The sequence below is a fragment of the Panthera uncia genome, chromosome A2 (assembly GCF_023721935.1).
Source record: "Panthera uncia isolate 11264 chromosome A2, Puncia_PCG_1.0, whole genome shotgun sequence".
NCBI lineage: Eukaryota > Metazoa > Chordata > Mammalia > Carnivora > Felidae > Panthera > Panthera uncia.
The window spans coordinates 8,658,292-8,677,759 of NC_064816.1; the positions used below are offsets into that span (position 1 = coordinate 8,658,292).

Genomic DNA, 19,468 nt, shown 5'->3' on the forward strand with positions numbered 1-19,468 from the left:
GGGGGGCGGCAGCCGCGGCGGCGGCGGCGGCGGCCGCGGCGGCGGCAGGGGGCGTGGTGAGCGGGCCCAGCACGTCAGAGCGGACCAGCCCAGGCACCTCGAGTGCCTATACCAGCGACAGCCCCGGCTCCTACCACAACGAGGAGGATGAGGAGGAGGATGCCGGCGAGGAGGGCACGGACGAGCAGTACCGGCAGATCTGCAACATGTACACCATGTACAGCATGATGAACGTCGGCCAGACAGGTGAGGTGCCTGCCCTGCCCTCCCGCCCCAGTCCCCGCCCCCCCCCCCGCCCCCCGCCCGCCCCCCCCGCGTGCTGCTCTCTGCCCCCCGAAGCCGAGAAGGTGGAGGCCCTCCCTGAGCAGGTGGCCCCCGAGTCTCGGAATCGCATCCGGGTGCGGCAAGACCTGGCGTCTCTCCCGGCCGAGCTCATCAACCAGATCGGCAACCGCTGCCACCCCAAGCTCTACGACGAGGGGGACCCCTCCGAGAAGCTGGAGCTGGTGACAGGTGGGCCAGCGTCACTTCCTCCCCAGAACCCCCCTTTCCTCGCCCACGTCCGCCCTCTGAGCCAGCGCCCCTGGCCCGCTGTTTAGGAGCCACACTTGGGATCTGACTCCAGCCCCGCCGCCACCGCTGGCCGTGTCTTGGGGCAGCTGACACCCCTTGGTGTTGATTCGTCCCAAAGGCCGGCCTCCAGGCTTCTGCCCCAGAGGCTGGTATAATCGTGGGTCGGCACTGTTGGCCACGCGGGTGGATGAGCGGCTTCTTAGGGTGGTTTGGGGGTTACCTGATACGGTGGCTAAGCATCTCGGCTCTTGGAGGCAGGGTGCCTTGGCGTGAGCTTCCACTGCCTGTTCTTTTTGATGCCCAGGTGGTTGTGTGGGCAAAAGCCCCCCGTGTGCAAGCAGGGCCCGGCATGTTCTAGGTGCCCCGCGCACAGCGGCACCACCATCTGTCCTCGCCTGACCGCTGACGAGGCCACGCCGGGGCGAGTTGTCAGGGAGCGTCTTGGCCGGGCCCAGGCCGGGGCCCGGCCAAGTGGGGAACGTGGCAGTTTGGGGCCCCCCGGCCACCCTCCTGCTCCCCACTCCAGGCACCAATGTGTACATCACGAGGGCACAGCTCATGAACTGCCACGTCAGCGCGGGCACGCGGCACAAGGTCCTGCTGCGGCGCCTCCTGGCCTCCTTCTTTGACCGGTGAGGCCCTCGCAGAGCCCGGCTGGAGGGGAGGGGGGCCGCCCCATACCCCCTGCCACGGGCGGCCTGACTCCCCTCCTCCGTGCCCTCCACCCCAGGAACACGCTGGCCAACAGCTGTGGCACCGGCATCCGCTCTTCCTCCAACAACCCCAGCCGCAAACCGCTGGACAGTCGCGTCCTTCACGCTGTCAAGTGTGAGTCTCTGGAGGGGCGGGGCCCGGGGCAGGCGGATGGTCCTCTTCCGCGTTGGCCCTGACAGATGGGTGGGGTTTGGGGTCAAGATTCTGAGGCTCGATCTAGGCCTGTGGGGAAGAAGGCTGTGACTGGATAGAGATTTCCCCGTAGTGAGGGGCGGGGGGCACTGGAGGTCAGCCTGTGTCAGCTGTGGGGGTGGGAGTGCGGGGGGAGGGGTCCTCGGGGAGTCATGGGAGTGGTGCAGCAGCCAGGCCCCAGCCAGCTGTCGGGAGAGAAGTCCGGGTTTTCGTGTGGAATCTCGCAGTTCCTAAATTCTGGCAAATGACCCAGACTTTTCAAGAGCCCCGGGCCGTCCTCTCAAACCCCACACACGGCCGAGCCCAGTCAGGCATGGGGTCGACTGACGTCGTGGCTCGCGAGTTCCTCCGTTCCGCCACCTCTGAGGGGGGTTCGGGGCTGCCCTGGGCGTGTGTTTGGGAAGCAAGGAGCAGCGTGGCCGCGTGGCTGCTGGCAGTGTGAGCGGCCGGGGCCGCACTCTGCCTGAGCCCCGCTCTGTCTGTGCCCTCGCAGACTACTGCCAGAACTTTGCTCCCAACTTCAAGGAGAGTGAGATGAACGCCATCGCAGCCGACATGTGCACCAACGCCCGCCGCGTCGTGCGGAAAAGCTGGATTCCCAAGCTCAAGGTGCTCATGGCGGAGGGCGATGCCTACACCACCTTCATCAGCGACACGGGCAAGATCGAGCCGGACATGATGGGCGTGGAGCACAGCTTCGAGACGGCCAGCCACGACGGCGAGGCCGGCCCCTCGGCCGAGGCCCTCCAGTAACTACCACCGGACCCTCCCCGCGGGGCCGTCCCCCCCCCCCCCCCCCCCCCCCCCCCCCCGTCACGCCCACCTACCATCTTGGTCACGAGCTACTGTCTGTCCCTCCCCAGGACCCGCGGGGGGCGCTGCATGCTCCCAGCCCCTCTGCCTCCCCGTCCCACTCTCTGACCCCAATCCGAGAGGGCTGGGAGAGGGCAGCGGCCGGTGCGAGCTCTGCACTGCCTTCCCTAGCACACTCGGGCGCCGTCAGGGGGGCTCCTGCTCCCCCTCTCCTAACCCCTAGCAGTGGTCTCCCCACTCGCCAGGCCAGGCGGGGAGGGGCCGGCCTGGGGGGCTCAGGAAGGCTCCCTCCCCAGGCCCTGGGCTCCTTGCTGCAACCTCTTGGGACTTGCGGGGGCCCCAGGGTTCTCAGGACCCCTCCTGCCACCACCTCCCAGTGCTTCCATGTTTCCAAAAGCGCCTTCCTGTCTCCCTCGTCTGTCCCTGCGCCTGGGGGCTGGGGTAGGCGAGGCTGAGGGGACTGCCCGTTTCACAGCTGAGGAAACTGAGGCTCAGAGAAACTTCACAACTGATCTAAGGTGGTGGGCAGTGGCGGGCCCGGCGCCCCTCTCTCTCCCCACCCTGTGCCCACCTCTGTTGCCCCCACTTTTCCCCTGGGGCCTGAGTGGGGCAGGTCCCGAGTGGGAGGCTCTTGGGGAAAGACTGAGGGTCTCTGCGAATAGAACGAGAGGTTTCCTGGGCTCACAGAAGTGTGTGTGTGTGTGTGTGTGTGTGTGTGTGTGTGTGTGTGTAGAAGTTTTGCTTTTAAACAAATGGATATGCGAGGCAGTAGGGCCAGGGCTAGCAGCCAGGGGAGCAGGCTGGGGGGCTGCTGCCCTCCCCCCCCCCACCCCCACATCCCACGCTGCCCCCACCCCCTGTACATACTTTTTAAAGCATTTTTTTAGCTAATGAAATATTGAAGTATAAGATTCCTTTTATTTTTCAAACCAACGGGACTGTCTGATGTCCCCTTCAGTCCCCGGGGGACGCGGCAGGCAGGACGGGGTGGGGGATGGGGGCAGGCTGAATGTGTGCGTGCGTGAGTGTGGAGTGTGGGTGCGCATTTCTGAGGTGGGGACCCGGCCAGGCCTCTGCTCAGGCTCCTGTGGGTCTGACCAGCTCCCCCCTTGCTCCTCTGTTCCCCAGCGGGGCTCCATTTGAAGGGGGGGGGGGGCCCTGGCCTTGGCCTCTTGGCTGAGCCCAGCTTCTGGGGACAAGGCAGGGCCCACTTCCATTGTTAGCAGTTTGCAGAATTTTCTCTAACCATTCCTCTTTCTGTCCTCGCCCAGTGCGAGGGGGTTGTGTTTTTTTGAGTTTTACATGTGAACTCTGTGGAGGGTTCTTTTTTTTTACTCCCTGTCCCCCCACACTGGGTGTCCTTTACAATTTCACCTTTTCCTCTAGCCCTGTCCCCACTGCCTCTCGCCGCATTCTCCCCAATCTGACCAGCCCACTGCTTCCGGCAGCCTCTCCAGAGGCAGGGGGATTGTGGGAGGTGGGGTGGGGGTCAGCCCCAACCCTTGGAATCTGACTCAGAGGTCTCCCCCACCCCCTCCAGCAGCCCCCACCAGTCTGTGAAGGGGTCCCCTCCTGACATCTTTTTGTGGGGGTGGGGGGGGCGTCTGGTCTGGCTGGGGTCCTGGCATCCCACTTTCCTGGCCTGGCCCCTGCACCTTTGCCCTCAGCCGGCCCAGTGTATGGGGGGAGTCGACGCCCCAGCTAAAGCACAAGCACCTTAGTCGCACCTCCCCCACGCCCTTGTCCTGGCTTTGACATCCCACCCCAGCATCTATCCCAAAGCACAATATCCTGGTCACTTGGCAAGCTGCCGGGCCGGCCGAGGCCAAGGGGCGGGCTGGGGCTCCAGCCAGACCCCACAAGGAAGGAGTCCCCAGGCGCTCCCCTCCTTCCAGGCCTTAGCAGGGGCCAGCTCTCTGGGACTGGGGTCTTCTCCCTCCCCACCCCTTTGTCCTGGACAGGCCCCTGCCCAGCCCCTCCCTGCCTTGTCCTCGGGTGGGGCTTGCCCCTGTCCCTCCTCCAAGCCCCTGCAGCACTGGGTTGGGTGGCAGAGCCCCTCGTTTCAGGGACCCCAGGAGGTGCCCCTGGCTCCCGGGACCGTGTTGGGGGGTGGGGGGCTGGGCAGGGGTGCCGGGGAGGAAACTCCTCACCAGGAGAGCCAAAGACAGGGTTGTGCCTTACCCCAGGAGCCACCCCTGCGCCCCTCCCGCCCTGCCCTCCCCACCTCCTGGGCGGCCTGCTGCTTTTCCTTCTCTCCCTCCCCTGCCCTGCCCTGCTCTGAGCTGCATGGTCCCCCCCACCCCGGGCAGCCCAGGGAGGAGCACGAATGGAGAATCACCAACCAACGCAAAAAAAAAAAAAAAAAAGACTGTGGGCCCCCCCCCTCCGCCTCCCCCGGCCGCCCACTCACCCGCCTCTTTCACGCAGGACAGACCGCCCGCCCTGTCCGTGTGAAGTGCCAACGCCCTCCCCGCCCTGGGCCGACCCCCCACTCCCCGGGCCCGTAAGTGAGATTGCACATTAACTACTGTAAGGAGAGGAGCCGCACTGGGAAATGTGAACCATGAGAATATCAGTGACACTGAGGAAAATAAACTAAACGCCTTTGTAACAGCCCTGCCGCATGCTGCTCTCTGGGGGCGCCGGGCCCAGGAAGGGACGGTCGCTGCACACTAGGGCACCGTGTGCTCAGGACATCCAGTCCAAACATCACACCTCAGAACGCCACTGTGAGGGGGGGTCCCGAGGGGGGCCCTGGGCCAGAGCCCCTGCCACTGGGAAACAGGCTCCAAGCCAAGCGGCCAATAGCTTCCACTTACGGCGGGGTGCCTGGCCTGGCTCAGTCGGTAGAGCGTGGGACTCTGGATCTCAAGGTCCTGAGTTCAAGCCCCACAGTGGGTATGGAGCATACTTAAGTAGCTTCCGCTTAAAACCCCCTTCTGGCCACCCTAGTATATAGACACTGGGATATATATACATCCCCCCCCAGGGCAGGGCTGTTCCTACACACGCATGAGCCCTAGGTCCTACATCAGTGTCCTACAGGATCGCCTCCAAGAAGGGCCTCTGTTGAGTTGGCTGCTGGCTCCCTCCCCTTCTGTGGTCTGTTTGCCACCCCCAGCCCCAGATACACATCCTGAACACACCCACACCCTTCACGGCATCTGAGCCGTTGGGCCCACGCACGCATCAGAAGGAACACAGAAGTTGAGACGGTAAGTCCCGTTTGGTGGGCATCCTTTAAGATACCTTGAAGAGCCACAGGTTCTGAGGCTATGAAGCCAAGATGTTCTCTTGAACCAGATGGGAAAGACGCAGATGTGTGCTAAGGTCTCCCCGATTCAGAAATGTCTCTAGTAGTGTAGGAAGGTTATTCGCTGAGGTTAGGGAGTCCATCAAATCAGAAAGTGTTCGCCTTGGGGTGGAAAAGGAAGTTTCATCCCTGCCCGGGACAGGTCTGGCCGCTCTCGTAACTAGCAAGAGCATCCAGACAGACGTCCTGGAGAGGTGATCGGGTGGGATCTCAGTTCCCAGGGAGGCTCGGTCGTACTTGAGGAAGACCAGCCCCAGCCTCGGCTGCCAGAAAGTAGGGTTCTGACAGCCAGCAACACCACCACCAAAAATCCAGAGGTGACTGATCCAGTCACCTTGGGTAACAGGAAGTCTCGTCTGCCTTAACATGCGGGCAAACCCAGGTACGTGCGAACACCACCCCCTCCCAGAAGTGCACCTTTTAACCTCAGGAAGACTTGGAACAGAGCGATCAAGAGAACCCAAACCTCTAGTGGGTTTGCATGAAGAAGGGAATCGGCGCATTGAACACGGGTTCTTTTTAAGGTTTGACAAATCAGCCTAACGGAACAACACCCTTGTAACAGGCAGCACTTTGCGATGTGTAAATGAGCCGCTAACACGTGAGGTTCTGATGCGGGACTGCGTCCCGCGCGGAATGGAAACATCTGAGATGGCAATCTAAGGTTCGCGGCACTTAGGAGTTTTCCTGGCTCACAGGAATCACTCGGGCAAGCTCTGGCAAAGCCCTGGAATTTACAAACACTGCCTTGTCAGTGACCAGGTGTACATTGGAGCCCGGCGGTACTCGGGCGCCTCAGAAGTGGCTTGCTCAGCTCCACTGCTGAGGCGGTTGCCTCTGGTGGGCCGAGGACGAGCAGAAGACGTTTAGACTAAACTTCAAACGCTCAAGGAAGAATCAGGCTTGGGGTTTTTCAGCCTCATCCGCCGTGAAACCAAGAAATAAACTGGACTAGTCTCTTCTGCACCAAATCCTGACCACTGGTACCCCTACTAGGCGCGTGCCTGTGCACGTAGGTACGCACCCGGGCCCCAGCATGTGCAAGCAAGGGGCTCGCAATGGGAGTCCCATTTAGGGGACGGGCACGAGTTAACGAGCCACAACACACAGTAAGGCATAGACGTGTATTTAAAAAAAAAAAAGGCTGGGATTTTTATTTCCAAGTTGGCACGCGCGGAAGGCACAGGAGCAAACGGCTTTGGGGCACCAGAGTAGAAATGGGGAGGGGCGGGTCTGAGGTTCCCCTACCTCTGCCACCTCCTAAGCACACTTGAGACAGGACCAGTGGCAGGGGCTCTGGCCCAGGGCCCCGAGGGTCCCACTGGCTCCGGATGAGAACCTCGAGACAGCTCTCCAGGAAGGAGCCCCTTCTCCCAGGGGGCAGGACCCTGCCAGCTCCCACAGCTAGAGGGACCGGCGCCCTGGGGAGGGCCGGCGTCAGAGGGAGAAGAGCAGGATGAGAACCAGAAGAAGCACCCCCAGCAGCACGACGATGGCACACCACTGCCGGCGATCTGGGGGCAAAAGGGTCAGAGGTCACGGGGGGGTGGGGGGACCAGGTACCACCTCCGCCCCCCACCCACCACCCCTGAGCTGCCTCCCCAAGGGGGCTTACCGTTCGTCATGTGGGATACTTTGGCCATCTTCCTGAGGACCCCATCCATCCGGGACTGGGTGTGGTCCATCTCGTGAGCAAAGGCATCCAGCATGCTGTTGATACCGAGATGGCGTTAGCCTCCAAAAGTTCTGGGCACACCAGCGCAGCCAGCTGAGGGCACCCGGCCCACCCCCAGGATCCTGGCCTCACACGCCCTGCTCATCCAGCTCCTCCCCAACACGGCCAGACATGTGCTTCAGAACCCGGATGCTCCCGGACACCATTTCCAGCTGTTGATTCTGTTGGTCCATGATCAGCTGCAGATTGGAGGAGTGGGAACTGCCGTCAGCGGGGGGCCCTGAGCTGCCCGGAGGCCCCTCCGGCCCAGGATCCCCGACTACCCGCACGGACCTGCTGTGTGGCCTGCTGCTCCTCAATGTAACGAGAGGTGGCTGCGGCCATGCTGGCGTCTAGCAGGTCGCTGGATGACTGTGGGGCGGCTGGCTTGCCTGTCAGCATCTATGGGGGCACAGACCACACGTTCAGGGAGAGAGGGCCACTCACAGCAAAGCCAGACACAGACCGGTGGCAAATCTAGATGGCTGTTGCTCAGGAAGGTAGTCTTAGGAATGGGATAGCCTGGGTTCCCCAAGCCCACTGCTTGCTAACAAGGTGACCCCAAGGTCCTATCAATTGACCTCCCTGTGCCTCAGTTTCCTCCTCTGTAAAACGGGGAGTTCCTGGGGCTGGAATGCGGATTGCCCAAATCCATGGTGGACTCATCATATAAAGAGATGTATTTAAGAATTTGGACTTTGACCCTCAAGGCAGCACACCTGGAAAGCCCGTGGGCACTGCTATACGACCCCAAGCTCGTGCAGGTCTCGGCCCTACACCCTCCCCGATCCCACATGGGCATCCCATGACGGGTTGGAGACAGGCTGGATGGACACACAGAAGAAAAAAAGTACCAACAGAGGCAGCTGGGGGAGTGCGCACAAAAGGCATACGCAGGCACACACAGGGCAGGCACACCCACGAAGGGAAATGGTATGCAAGCCGACTGCAGATGGGGATCTACTCAGAGGCCAAGTTCACAGGCTCAGAAGGGCCAGGTACAGACACAGAAAAAAAGGCAGGCATACATCCTGGAAACAGTGACGCAACAAGCAAAAAGAAAAAAAAAAGAGAGAGGGGGTGGGATACAGACCCGCACTAGGAGGCAGAAAGGATTCTACACCCAGAAAGAGCGGGCAGGTAGACAGCCAGGAACCAACTGCTCAGAGGAGATGGGCACTGGCACAGAAGAGACAGACTGTACGTGCAAGGGAGACAAGTGAACACACACAGAGGGGTCAGGCTTGGGCTCGGGTGGGTGAGGGTGCTGGGTCCGGATGCCTTACCTCTCTCTTATTCCTCTCCATAAAGGCTATGGCTGCCGGGCTGACCATATGGTCCTTCATATCCTGGGGGGTGAGGACGCCATCAGAGAGTAAAGATACTCCAACCTCCCCACACTCGCGCCACCGAACACTCTCCTCACCTGGACTGCCTCCCGCATCCGCTCCACGAACACCTTTCTCTCCTGCAGGTCTCCGGCTGGGAGCTTGAACTTTCCCGGGTTGGCTTCCACTATGCGTAAGTCGCGAGTCAAGGGTCAAGGCCAAAGCCAGACATGACCCCCCTCCTCTGCCTCAAGCCCTCCACTCCACCCAGGTGTCCAGTTGCCCCCTGCCACAACAGTGGGCTCTCCCAGGACGCCTTGCAACCCCCCAGGATATCGATGGTCTCCTCCAGGTCCTCGAGGTCCCACTCGATGCTGCGCAGGCCATTCCGCAGTTCATTGGTCGTCCAGTCCAGCTCCTCGCGTCCGACCGCCGCGTCCTCTTGCAGGAGCTCGCACCAGCGCTGGTACAGCCCGCGGGCCGTGTTCACCGCCTTCTGCACCTCGCTGCCGGGCAGGGGCACACACAGCTGTGGTCACGGCTGGGGGCAGGCGGTCCTCTCGCCGGCCACTGCGCCCCCAAACGAGTCAGGGCCCAGGATATCCTGATAACCCCCTGCGCACCCATCCCACTCGGCCACGGGTCTTCCCTGACCCGCGCACCCCGACGGCCGTGCCCAAACTGCCTAGCACGCTCTGCCGGACACGCGGGCATTAGTTGGCGGGGGGACCGAGCACCCTCTTCTCTCCCCCATTGCTGTCACTCACCCTCGGACAACAAAAAATGGGTCCTCGAGAGACATGTCACACAAACCCCGCCCGAGGCCAAACCCCCCTCCCCTCTCGGCTTCGGTAGCGGGTTCCCTCCCAGCAAGAAGGGAAAGCGCCGCCTCCCCCGCCCCCGTCACGTGAGCCGCATCACCATCGAGAACCGGGACGCCAGGGTAGAAAGAGAGGCCTCGGAGGCCCGCGCTTCCGCCCTCCTCGTGGCCATCTTTATTGTGGGCAGAAACAGCTTCGCGTCCCCGTAGCTCGCCGCGCCCGCCCCCAGCAGAGTCCCAGTTAAGTCTGGCTGGGTTGGGGGTCGGAGCTCCTAATCTCTCGGTTGGAGGGCTAGCCCTTCGCATTGTTGCCGCAGCAACCTCAGTTTCCCTTTTGGGCAATGTGAATAATAATAACCTTCTTCAAATCAGAGATTATGACTAGGGAAGGCGATCATTCGATTGGTAGAACCTCTCTCTCTCTCTCTCTCTTTTTTAATGTTTGTTTATTCTTGAGACAGAGCAAGCGCCGGGGAGGAGCAGAGAGAGATGGCGGGGACAGAGGATCCCAAGCGGGCTCCACGCTGACAGCAGACAGCCCAACGCGGGTCTCGAGCCCACGAACCCCAGGTCGTGACCCCAGCAGAAGTCCTATGTTTAACCGACTGAGCCACCCAGGCGCCCCCAATTTGAAGACGCTCTTAACAGACTTCCTGAGCCTACACCTTGATCCTGTACTCGGAGATCGTCCCAGCCCAGAGTTGGGAAGGGGTGGGGGGAGAGGTAGTCCTCCCCACTTTACCGCAGGAGGTGGAGAGTTTTGCTGGACTGCCCCTCCTCTTTTGTTCTACGGAGGGGGGCGCCCCAAGATCGCCCTGGGGTGGGGTGGTTGTGAGTGGGAGCCCCAGAGATGCTTCTGGGGTGTGGGATCTTTCTGCGTGCGAGGCTAGGAGTCGGGAAAAGGGGGCGTGGTGGTGGCTTCTGTATACAAGAAAGTTCTCGGTGTGTGGGGTCTCCGTCTGGGGAGGGGCCAGGAATGTCTGGAGACTCATAGAGTGGATCCCTGTGTGACAGAGGCGATCTGTGTGACAAGGTCTCCGGAAAAGCACTCTTTTTTGGAGGGGCGGGGGGGAGCCATCACCAGAGTGAGGTCCTAGTCTGTCTCTGGGGAAGTCTGGGCAGGATGTCTGAAGTTCTTGGAGAACCTGTGTGCCCCTGTGTTTCGGAGTCTCTCAGAGACAGAGCCTGGGCTGGGAATATCATTGTGGATTCGCCGTGGGGGTCCTGGGGGAGATGGGGGCGTCCTCAGCGGGTCGCCCTAGTGTGTGGCAGGATCGATGACTAGGGACAGTTTTTGGAGGGGTCAAGAAGATAAAATTGTTGAGTCCTTAGGTACAGGAGGTGGGAAGGCGGGGCGTGGGGTTCTCCAAGGGGGCATGATTTGGGGGGGGGGGGGGGAGAAGGAACACCTGGGAGAGAACCTTGTAGGGAGAAATAATTGTGTGGGTCTCTATGGGGGAACAGGGACGAATGGGTCCTCAGCGAATCGCCCCTCGTGTTAGCAAGGTCTCTGGGGAGGGTCTCTGGGAGATGGCGTCAGTGGAAGTCCAGAGATCGCCCCTACCTGCCGGCGGGGGGCTTCCCGGAGAGGCGTCACGCCTTCTCGGCCGCCGGAGGGAAGGAAGCGAAGCCTTCCCCTCCTTTCCCGCCCGCCCGGCTAAACTCTGGTCCGGAAGCCCGGGACTACAGCCATCCTTAGCGGCTGGGAGCGGGGGAGGGAAGGGAAGGGGGCGTGTTCGGAGGCCAGGCACCGCCCCCGCCCGCCCGGAAGGAGGCTGCCTCAGCTCAGAGCGGAGATCCCGGCCCCTGTCCTTATATGGGCAGCCGGAAGCGGCTCGCGCGCCTGCCCTACGTCATTATACCCAAATTTAGTCGTGGAAGTCTGGCGCTTCCAGTGGCCGGAAGACTCCGCTCTCCCTTCGGCGCGGCAAGGGGGGAGGGAGACGAGCCTTCCCTTAAAGGGCCCTTGCCACGAATGAATGGAGCTATAGGAACAATTTTGCATCTTGTTTTGGAGGAACTGGAGCAATAGGGCGTAGCGGAGGGTGGGGCCGATGTTTTCTATCTATCCGCTCTATCTCTGCCTTGCTCAGTTTACAGCTCCTACCCCAAGCACGCTTCCTGGGGCGCAGGGGCGGAGCAGGGCCGTGTTGTCTAAGGGGCGCAGCCACGTGTTCACCCGGACTGTCCTGTTGCCCGGGTCCTGCGTCCTGCGAGCACCCAGCCCACCCGTGGAGCTCGAGTAGAGGAAAGGGGCGGGGGGTGTTCGGTGTGGAGCGCAGGAATGACACCCAGGGCTGCGTTCGTGTCTGCAGACATCCAATGCCCGTGGAGTGGGCAGCTATGCCTAGGAGCCAGCCCCCGATGCCCGCCTGCTTACTGCCTACAGAGGAGTGAGGAGGGCTGGCTTACGCTAGAAAGACGCAAGAGCTGGAGGCCCCAGTGTCCCCTTTCACTGCAGTGGCCGTTTATTCGTTTAGCAAATATTGGACGAGTCACTCTGTCTCGATTTCCCCAGCGGAAGAAATCAGGTACAGCAGTACCCTCCGCGGAGTGGAGGTGAGGCATTTAGTAAAGGAAAACCCTTAACAGCGCCTGACGGGTAGTAAGTGCTTTCGTAAGTGTTAGCACGGTTACTGATTCAAGAAATACGAATAGGTTACTGATTCAAAAAATATTAACTAGACACCTAGTAGCTGCTAGGAACTGTGCCCACGGGGGATATACCGGTTCGAACCCCGGTCTTCCCCGGTGCGAAGGGAAACTCGCTGCCTACAAGCCACTGGGGCTTCAAACGCAAGCACGTGGGTGGACTCTGATCCCCCATCCGCCGCCCCGCTCTTCTGGGCCCGCGCGTCTGCTCATTGAGGGCCCTGGGAAAGGAGACCACCCCGAGAGCTCTGCGTGGACTGGGGAATGCTCCCCCACGCCCCAACTCCCTCCCTTCTCCCGCCTCGGTAAATTCTACCCTGTCGCTTTAAGGAGTCTCTCGCCGTGGTGCGTTGGGAAGCCCGGATGCGGCTCTCGGATTGGGCGGGGCGTCTCCGTGACTTCACCCCGGGTACAAAAGGGTCCGGGTGGCGGGCGCCGGGGCAGAGCGTCCTAGCAGTGTCACGGCGTGGGTTGGCGCGAGGGGAGAAGCGTGAACGAGCGCGTAGCCCGGAGTGCACCTGCTACCTGTCCTGCCCAGTCAGGGAGCCCCCGCCGTCCTCGCCCCCGCCGTCTAGCCGCCATGGAGGTGCAGAAGGAGGCTCAACGCATCATGACCCTGTCGGTGTGGAAGATGTACCATTCGCGCATGCAGCGCGGTGGCCTGCGGCTGCACCGGAGTCTGCAGCTGTCGCTGGTCATGCGCAGCGCGCGAGAGCTCTACCTCTCGGCCAAGGTGGAAGCCCACGAGCCCGAGGTGCCCTTGCCGCCCGTCCGCTCCTCTGATCCTCGCCTGCACCAGTTGCGGGAAGCGGAAGCTGTAGCCGAGGCAGCGCCCCCCGACGGTGAGCAGCCTTCCCCGGAGCCCATGGACACGCGGGAGGCGCCGGGAGCCGCGGAGACCCCAGCTCCCTGTGCCCCGCGCCCCACTAAAGTCAGCCGCAAGCGGCGGAGCAGCAGCCTGAGTGACGGCGGGGACGTCGGACTGGTCCCAAGCAAGAAAGCCCGTCTAGAAGAAGAGGAGGAGGAGGCAGGGGCCTCTTCGGAGGTCCCTGATCGCCTGCAGCCACCTCCCGCTCAAGCGGAGGGCGCCTTCCCCAACCTGGCGCGCGTCCTACAGAGGCGCTTCTCTGGCCTCCTGAACTGCAGCCCCGCCGCCCCCCCGACGGCGCCGCCGGCGTGCGAGGCGAAGCCTGCCTGCCGCCCTGCGGACAGCATGCTGAACGTGCTCGTGCGGGCCGTGGTGGCCTTCTGAGGGTCCCCGAGCGGCGCTACGGGAGCCCAGAGCGCGGGCCGAACCGTCGGCCGGAGTGCGCACACCCGAGGCGAGGCCCGCCCCCGGGGGAGCGCCCGCTGAAACCGTGGAGAGGAGCTGCCGCCCGGGCTGCTGAGAGGCCTGAAGAGGGACTCTGCCCCCGGGGAGCCGTCGCCGCCTGCGCGCAGCGGCGGCGCCGAGGAGCCTGAGCGGGGAGCGCGAGCGCCTTCCGCCGAGACCTGCTGCGCCCACAGGTGCTGTCTTAACGGACTGGGACGTGGACCTTTCCCTCTCCTTCTGGGACTGGGAGCAGGGAGGCTAGGTTCTTTAAAACTCCTCAGGGTCGGACTTTATTTTTTATTGGGAGCTGTACTGCCCTTTCAAGGTTTTTCAATAGTTGGTGTTTGCATTTCCAACCTCAGAATTCCAGGCAGGCGCTCCCTTCCCCCACCAGTGACATACTTGTGCAAGCGGTCATCGTTGCGTCATGGGGCAGACGTGGGGAGCTTCCTGTTGCCTTGCGTGGGTGTGGGGCCTGGGAGGAGGGTCTGGGGTGTGGACCGCCCTGGGGAATGGGAGGAGGGCGTCCTGAGTCACCTCGCCCCGCGCGCTGCGGGTTTGTGCCCCGCACCCCTGCGCCTTCGGCTGTATAGCGGGGGCAAGGTGGGGGCCCGATTCAATTTCAGGTTAAAATTTTCCTCGTCTGGTGCGTTAGAGGTGGTAATACGTTCCCAGTCTCCGGCGTGACCGTCCCTCAGACACACAGACACAACCCAGACGATCCTGGTCTGAATCACAAAATCGGGTGGGGGTGTTTAGAGCGCTTGTAAGGCTGCGCTGGGACCAGTTGCTGGTGAGACTGGGCCAGTTTGGGAAGGGGAAGATTCTTGCCAGGGCGTGCTGAGGTCTGTTTACCTTTACTGTGGTGGATTCTGTTTAATTTCATCTATCTGGCTTTTTGCTAGAAACGCCAGATAGGAAAATAAAGACCATTTGAATAAAGTCTGTGCTGCCCGTCTGGTTTTCTTCCCTGATGGGGGAGGGGCAGGGTTAAGGGGTCAGGAGCTGGCGGCAGCTTGCTGGGGCCCCAGAAACCGGTCTGACCGGCTATCACGTGGGTAGAGTGGGCGGGATGGGGCTGGGCCCCCTTTTCTTTGCCAGAGCGTTTCCGTGCTGGGTGCTCTGGTCCTCTGACTCCTTCAGCTCCCCCACATTCGGTGGTTCCGTCGAAATCCTGCAACTCGGGGCAGGCGGGGGCGGGGGGGGGGCGCGGAGAGGGCTTGACGAGTTCAGACCTTTGAGGGGGATTACCGATGGGTCCAGCGCCCCAAACAGAATTGGGAAGGCCACGCCTCCTTCGGAGGCTCCCCCCACCCCACTTGACCAACTGAATCAGCTTTGGCGGGGGTCCCTCAGCTTGCGGGGGAGCTGAAGTGCGCTTTGGGGCGCCCTTTATACCCTTCTTATCTCTGGCGGTACCATTTTGTGACTCAGGCTGGGAGGGGAGTTTCCCAGCCTCAGTCTCCCCATCTGTGAAGTGGGCCTCTAAACAGCTTCCCCGAAAGGTGGCTGTAGATGTAGAAACACCCCCCTGAGAGCCCTAGTTATTTGCTCTGGCTCCATCCCAGCTCCATTTTAGTCACCCCAGAGGAGAAAACGCTCATAATGTATCCAGTGCTGATTTAGGAGAGGGGCTGCGAGGCGTCGCCCCAGGGCGGGTGGCGGGGTGGCTGTTAGGAGGACAAAGGAGCCGCAGGTGCGGGCAGTGAGGGCGGCGGGAGGCGCCGGGAAAGCAGCCGCCCCGCCTCCAGACGGCTGGCTCCGGCCCTGCCAGCTTCCCGCGACCCCGGGGGACCTGACCCCGAGGCCGTAGGGTGGAAGGAGGAGGGTGAGATGGAGGGTGGACCCGCCCCAGAACTCCCGCCTCCGGCTCACCTCCAGCCTCGTCCACCCACCCCGCTCCCCGCCTCCCTCTGGGTTCCCCCAGGGGAATCTAGCCCAGCTCGCCTCCGCGGCCACCTGATTCTTTCCTGGGGAAACACGGGAGACTTAAGCGCCACCCACTCGGGGTCCTGACCCGTAACTCCCCAGTGGGACGTGGGGGGCGGGGGGGGGGGAGACTGGAGCCCCACACCCCAGCGGCAGTTCAGTGCGTTCGCGTGGGAGCAGCTCCCCTGAGAACCTGGCCTGCCCCGGGAAGTCCCCGGCGGCTGGGGAGGGGGCCCTCAGTGCGCATCCTGTCGCAGGAACCTCCTGGCCCTTCCTTCCTCCCCGGGAAGCGGTCAGGCTGATCTCCGCCCCACCTCCTGGGGGTTTCCGGGCTGGGGGCTGGAGATGATGAAGTGGGAGACAGGAGAAGCCCCCCCCCCCATCCCTTTAATATATCCCCCTTCCCAAGACCCCATTCCACCCTTCCGAATAGGCAACATTGAATATTCGTCACAATAACCTGGGTTTTCACGCCGTTACATGGCATTGGATCATTGGGCTAGGCCCTCTGGGGGAGTAATTCATGGGACAATAGTTGTGAAAACTAAAAGTGTCACAAGTCCCTTGACCAGTAGGGTCCCCCGGGGGGAACCTCAGGCCTGCAGCAGGAGGCTCCAGAAGGCTGTTCATTACAGTGTCGTCCACCGTACAAATTGGAAACAACCTACATGCCCATCCCATCTAACCGGTCTGGTAGAATTCGGACTATCCATGCCTCCCCGGAGAATAAATGGCCTGAGCGGGGACAGATCTACACTCTCTGGCGACACCAATGGCTCAGAACCATGACGCTGAGTGACAAGGGCCGGCGGCAGACCTTGTGGGGGTGGGAACACAGATCCTGGAGCCAGACCACCGGGTCTTACTTGCTTGCTGTGCAGCTTCGAGCGAGTCACTTCACCTCTCTGGGCCTCCGTTTCCCTGGCTGTACACTGTGGGCAACAATAGCCCCTACCTCTTGGGGTCCGTTGCGAAGATTAGGTGAGATAATACATATAAAGGGCCTGGTGGGACGCCTGGCACACCGGAAGCGGTGTTATTTTATTATTGGTAGAACTCAGAATGGTAACAGTGCCGTCCATTTAAAGGCGCATACAGCAACACAGGCATTTGGTGTGGGAATGTGTGTGCGGATGCCGTGCTCATCCCAGAGAGCTGGAGACATAGTTCCTGCCTCCAACAGCTCCGTGTGCATGAGGGTCAGCGTCCCCGCTCAGCTCCAGAGTTTGGTTCCATCCTAGGGATTTGACCGGGTTGACTCTTGCCTCCTCCCAGGCCTCCACACTTCTGGTTTCCTCCCACCTCAGGCCCTGGGCCTCTTGCTGTCTACACTCACCCCTTTGTAGGTGGTCTCATCCATGCGGGCTCATCTATGCCGGCTCCCAAATTTTGCTCTCCATCCTGGACCCCCTCCCCCACCCCCAGGCCTTCTGTCCAAGGCCCCTCCCCATGTCTCCCTGGCCTCCCAACGGAGGAATCCTCCTTGGATCCCTTTTTCTCCTTCCCGCCCATGGCACCCAGTCACAGGTGCTGTCAACTTGACCTCTCATCCCACTCCACTTTCTCCACCTCCTGGCTCCCATGTTGGTGTGGGCTGCTGTTACCTCTCACCTGGATCAGGGGCAGTGGCTTCCCCCCTGCTCTCGCCCCCACAATCTATCCTACCCCGCAGCCACACAGATCTTCTAAAAATGCAAGTTGGATAATGTCACTCTCCAGCTCTCCTCTGCTTCATCCACCGTGGCCTCTTTTCTGCTTGGAGAACAGGCCAGGCATGTCCCAGTCCAGGGCCTTTGCACTTGCTGTTGCTTCCGTTTGCAATGCTCCTCTCCCAGACATCCATTCTCACTTCGTTCAGATCTCTGCTGGACTGTCACCTCCTGGGAGAGGCCTTCTTTGGCCATCTGATCTAAAGACGCTCCCCACTCTGCCTCCCAGCCCCTTTACCCCTCTTCTCAGCCTTCCTTCAAACACTACTCACTGTCTGAAAGGGTAAATTAATGTTCTAGTTCGCATCTGTGTTCAAATGTCCCTTCCAGGAATGCCCAACCCAGGCCTGGAAGAGTCGATGAGGTTGTCTGGGGGAGGCAAGTGCTAAGTGCTTAGTAGTTATTGTCGCATTTCATCAGTGGCTGCCCATGACTCTTAGCATAGAATTTACCAAATTTCAGACCGTTGATGGCCAGGATTTTTGTCATATCTGCAAAACAACTGTACTATTATTTATCTAAACATTTTTCTGAACGTAAGCCACTTGTTAATCACGGACCATACTTAGAAGGTAACCTTTAATACAAGCTACAGTGAAAACAAAACAATGTCATAAGATTCTGCTGAAACAGTAGCCAGTATGAGGGTCCAGACAGCTTTCTTAGTTAGGCACAGAGATTAGCGTTATTACCACAGGAGACAGGAAAGGGCCTATCTTCAGTCAGAAGACTAGGGAAAGTCTAAAAGCTGAAAAGAGAGAAACAAAGGGATTCGTCCTCTTATTTAAATAGCATTGAATCAGTTTGGCCACCGTTCCAGAGTTAGGAAAATTCTGCCTCTGGAAGAGAGACAAAGCTACAAATGCCCCCCATTTTGGTCCACGACCTTTGTTTACGGACGCTCAGATTAGGAGCTTTTTTTTTTTTTTTTTTTTCCCCCTGTAACATCACAAAGCAATTTTATATTCGTTTCTGGGTTTGTCTCCTCTTCTGGCCTGGGGCCTCCTTTCGAGGCCAGAGACGAGTCTAGCAGGTGCTTACTAAGTGGTTTTTGTGAATGAATGATTCATTTGCACCCTCTCCTTTGAGACTGGTCCTTTTAACTCCACCTTTTACGGATGGGAAACTGACGCCAGAGAGGATCGCCCTGCAGGAGAGCAAGTAAGGGACGGCTCTAGTCGTGTCGGCCATCCAAGATCCCCTCCACTCTCCTCTCGGCAGGACCTAAGGGACAGGCGCCCCGCTAAAGCCTCCGCAAACCCGGGAAAGGGCTGAGCCACAGAAACAGCACCCGGACCGGTTTGCCCGGTTCCAGGAACCTGGGGCGAGGTCCGCGCGTCCGAGCCGGGCAGGCGCAGGCCTAGGCCAGGCGGGGCGGGGCCTCGATCTCCGCCAGGAAATGTGAGTCCTAGGCGGGGAGGTCGAGGTCAGTAACTACCACAACGCGGGGCGGAGCGATCGGGGTGTCAATCACGGACGGGGGCGGGATAGACGAGTTCACCTCGTCTCGCGCTCTTCCCCCGGGTCCCGCCCCTGCGCGCCGCACCGAGCGACTTCCAAGAACTCCCAGCGTAGTCAGTGACTTGGGCCACGCCCCTCGCCCCCCAAACCGGTCTCTTCCGGACCGGATTCCGCCCAGGCTCTCCGTGCGGGGCGGCCCCCCCACACACACAAAGCACGCCCCGCGGATGCGGGAGTGGGACTTAGGGGCCGGGCCGGAAGGCGGAGGCCGCGCCGGGGCGTGTGGGGCTGGGGGCCTGATCGAATCAGGTAAATCGCGGAAGGAGCGGGAGGGAAAGGGGGCTGCCAGAGCTTGGGGTTCATGCTACCCACCGCTGTCGTGCAGGCTGCTGAAGCTCCCCACGTGCCCAGAGGAGCCCAGAACCCCACACCGGTGTCCACGGGGAACCAGAGCCCCCGCAGCAGTGTCTCGTGGCGCTCGGATCCACACACGTGTGCTCAGGGGGGGTCCACACCTTCCCACCTGTGTCCACAATGGGTCTCACTAGGGCACCTGTTCTGTTCCCCCAGGCTCAGCCTGGAGGTGTATTCCGCCCACCTCGAAATTTGTGTCCAGGAGAGCTGAGCCCAAGGCCTAAGGCCCTCCACCTACATACCCAATCCGTCCAAGATCGACCCCCTCTCCCCCAGCACGTTGTTGGCTCTCAGTGAAGAAATAACCTCAACAGGGGCGCCTGGGCGGCTCGGTCGGTCAAGCGTCCCACTTCGGCTCGGGTCATGATCCCACTGTTCGTGGGTTCGAGCCCCGCGTCGGGCTCTGAGCTGACAACTCGGAGCCTGGAGCCTGCTTCGGATTCTGTGTCTCCCTCTCTCTGCCCCTTCCCGCTTGTGCTCTGTTCCTCTCGCTCTCAAAATTAAATAAACATTAAAAATAATAA

The 19,468-nt window shown here is 61.0% G+C and overlaps 3 protein-coding genes across 4 annotated transcripts in view; 2 read left to right on the forward strand and 1 right to left on the reverse strand.

Moving 5' to 3' along the window:
- The window catches only part of NACC1 (nucleus accumbens associated 1), a 15,903-nt gene extending 13,671 nt beyond the window's left edge, over positions 1-2,232 (forward strand). The window contains exons 3-7 of the mRNA XM_049639964.1: positions 1-246; positions 340-513; positions 1,100-1,205; positions 1,304-1,401; positions 1,973-2,232. The exon at positions 1-246 is cut by the window's left edge and continues 2 nt beyond it. Coding sequence (XP_049495921.1) covers positions 1-246; positions 340-513; positions 1,100-1,205; positions 1,304-1,401; positions 1,973-2,232 — 884 coding nt within the window. The remainder of the gene's footprint in view (positions 247-339; positions 514-1,099; positions 1,206-1,303; positions 1,402-1,972) is intronic.
- Positions 2,233-6,735: 4,503 nt separating this feature from the next.
- Positions 6,736-9,757, reverse strand: STX10 (syntaxin 10). Of its 2 annotated transcripts, XM_049639959.1 has the most exons (8): positions 9,415-9,757; positions 8,984-9,153; positions 8,746-8,840; positions 8,606-8,668; positions 7,614-7,721; positions 7,413-7,519; positions 7,221-7,315; positions 6,736-7,119 (listed from the first exon to the last, which is right to left on the reverse strand). In XM_049639959.1, the coding sequence occupies exons 1-8, from the start codon at positions 9,447-9,449 to the stop codon at positions 7,043-7,045; spliced, it is 750 nt and encodes a 249-aa protein (XP_049495916.1). In that variant the 5' UTR covers positions 9,450-9,757; the 3' UTR covers positions 6,736-7,042. The 2 variants fall into 2 exon arrangements, with proteins under 2 accessions (XP_049495916.1, XP_049495918.1); XM_049639961.1 differs by lacking the exon at positions 6,736-7,119 and having other exon boundaries at positions 7,227-7,315; positions 7,417-7,519.
- Positions 9,758-10,302: 545 nt separating this feature from the next.
- On the forward strand, positions 10,303-14,373 carry IER2 (immediate early response 2). The gene has a single exon (XM_049639962.1). It carries the CDS (start codon positions 12,700-12,702, stop codon positions 13,369-13,371), a length of 672 nt encoding a protein of 223 aa, XP_049495919.1. The 5' UTR covers positions 10,303-12,699; the 3' UTR covers positions 13,372-14,373.
- The last annotated feature ends 5,095 nt before the right edge of the window (positions 14,374-19,468 follow it).

Excerpts from the sequence above, each read along its gene's own strand:
- STX10 (XM_049639959.1), bottom strand. The coding sequence starts at position 9,449 with ATGTCTCTCGAGGACCCATTTTTTGTTGTCCGAGG. Across the intron at positions 7,722-8,605 it reads TGGAGAGGAATAAGAGAGAG|ATGCTGACAGGCAAGCCAGC; the intron begins GTAAGGCATCCG and ends GTGCCCCCATAG. Across the intron at positions 7,520-7,613 it reads AGCAGCAGGCCACACAGCAG|CTGATCATGGACCAACAGAA; the intron begins GTCCGTGCGGGT and ends TCCAATCTGCAG.
- IER2 (XM_049639962.1), top strand. The coding sequence starts at position 12,700 with ATGGAGGTGCAGAAGGAGGCTCAACGCATCATGACCCTGTCGGTGTGG.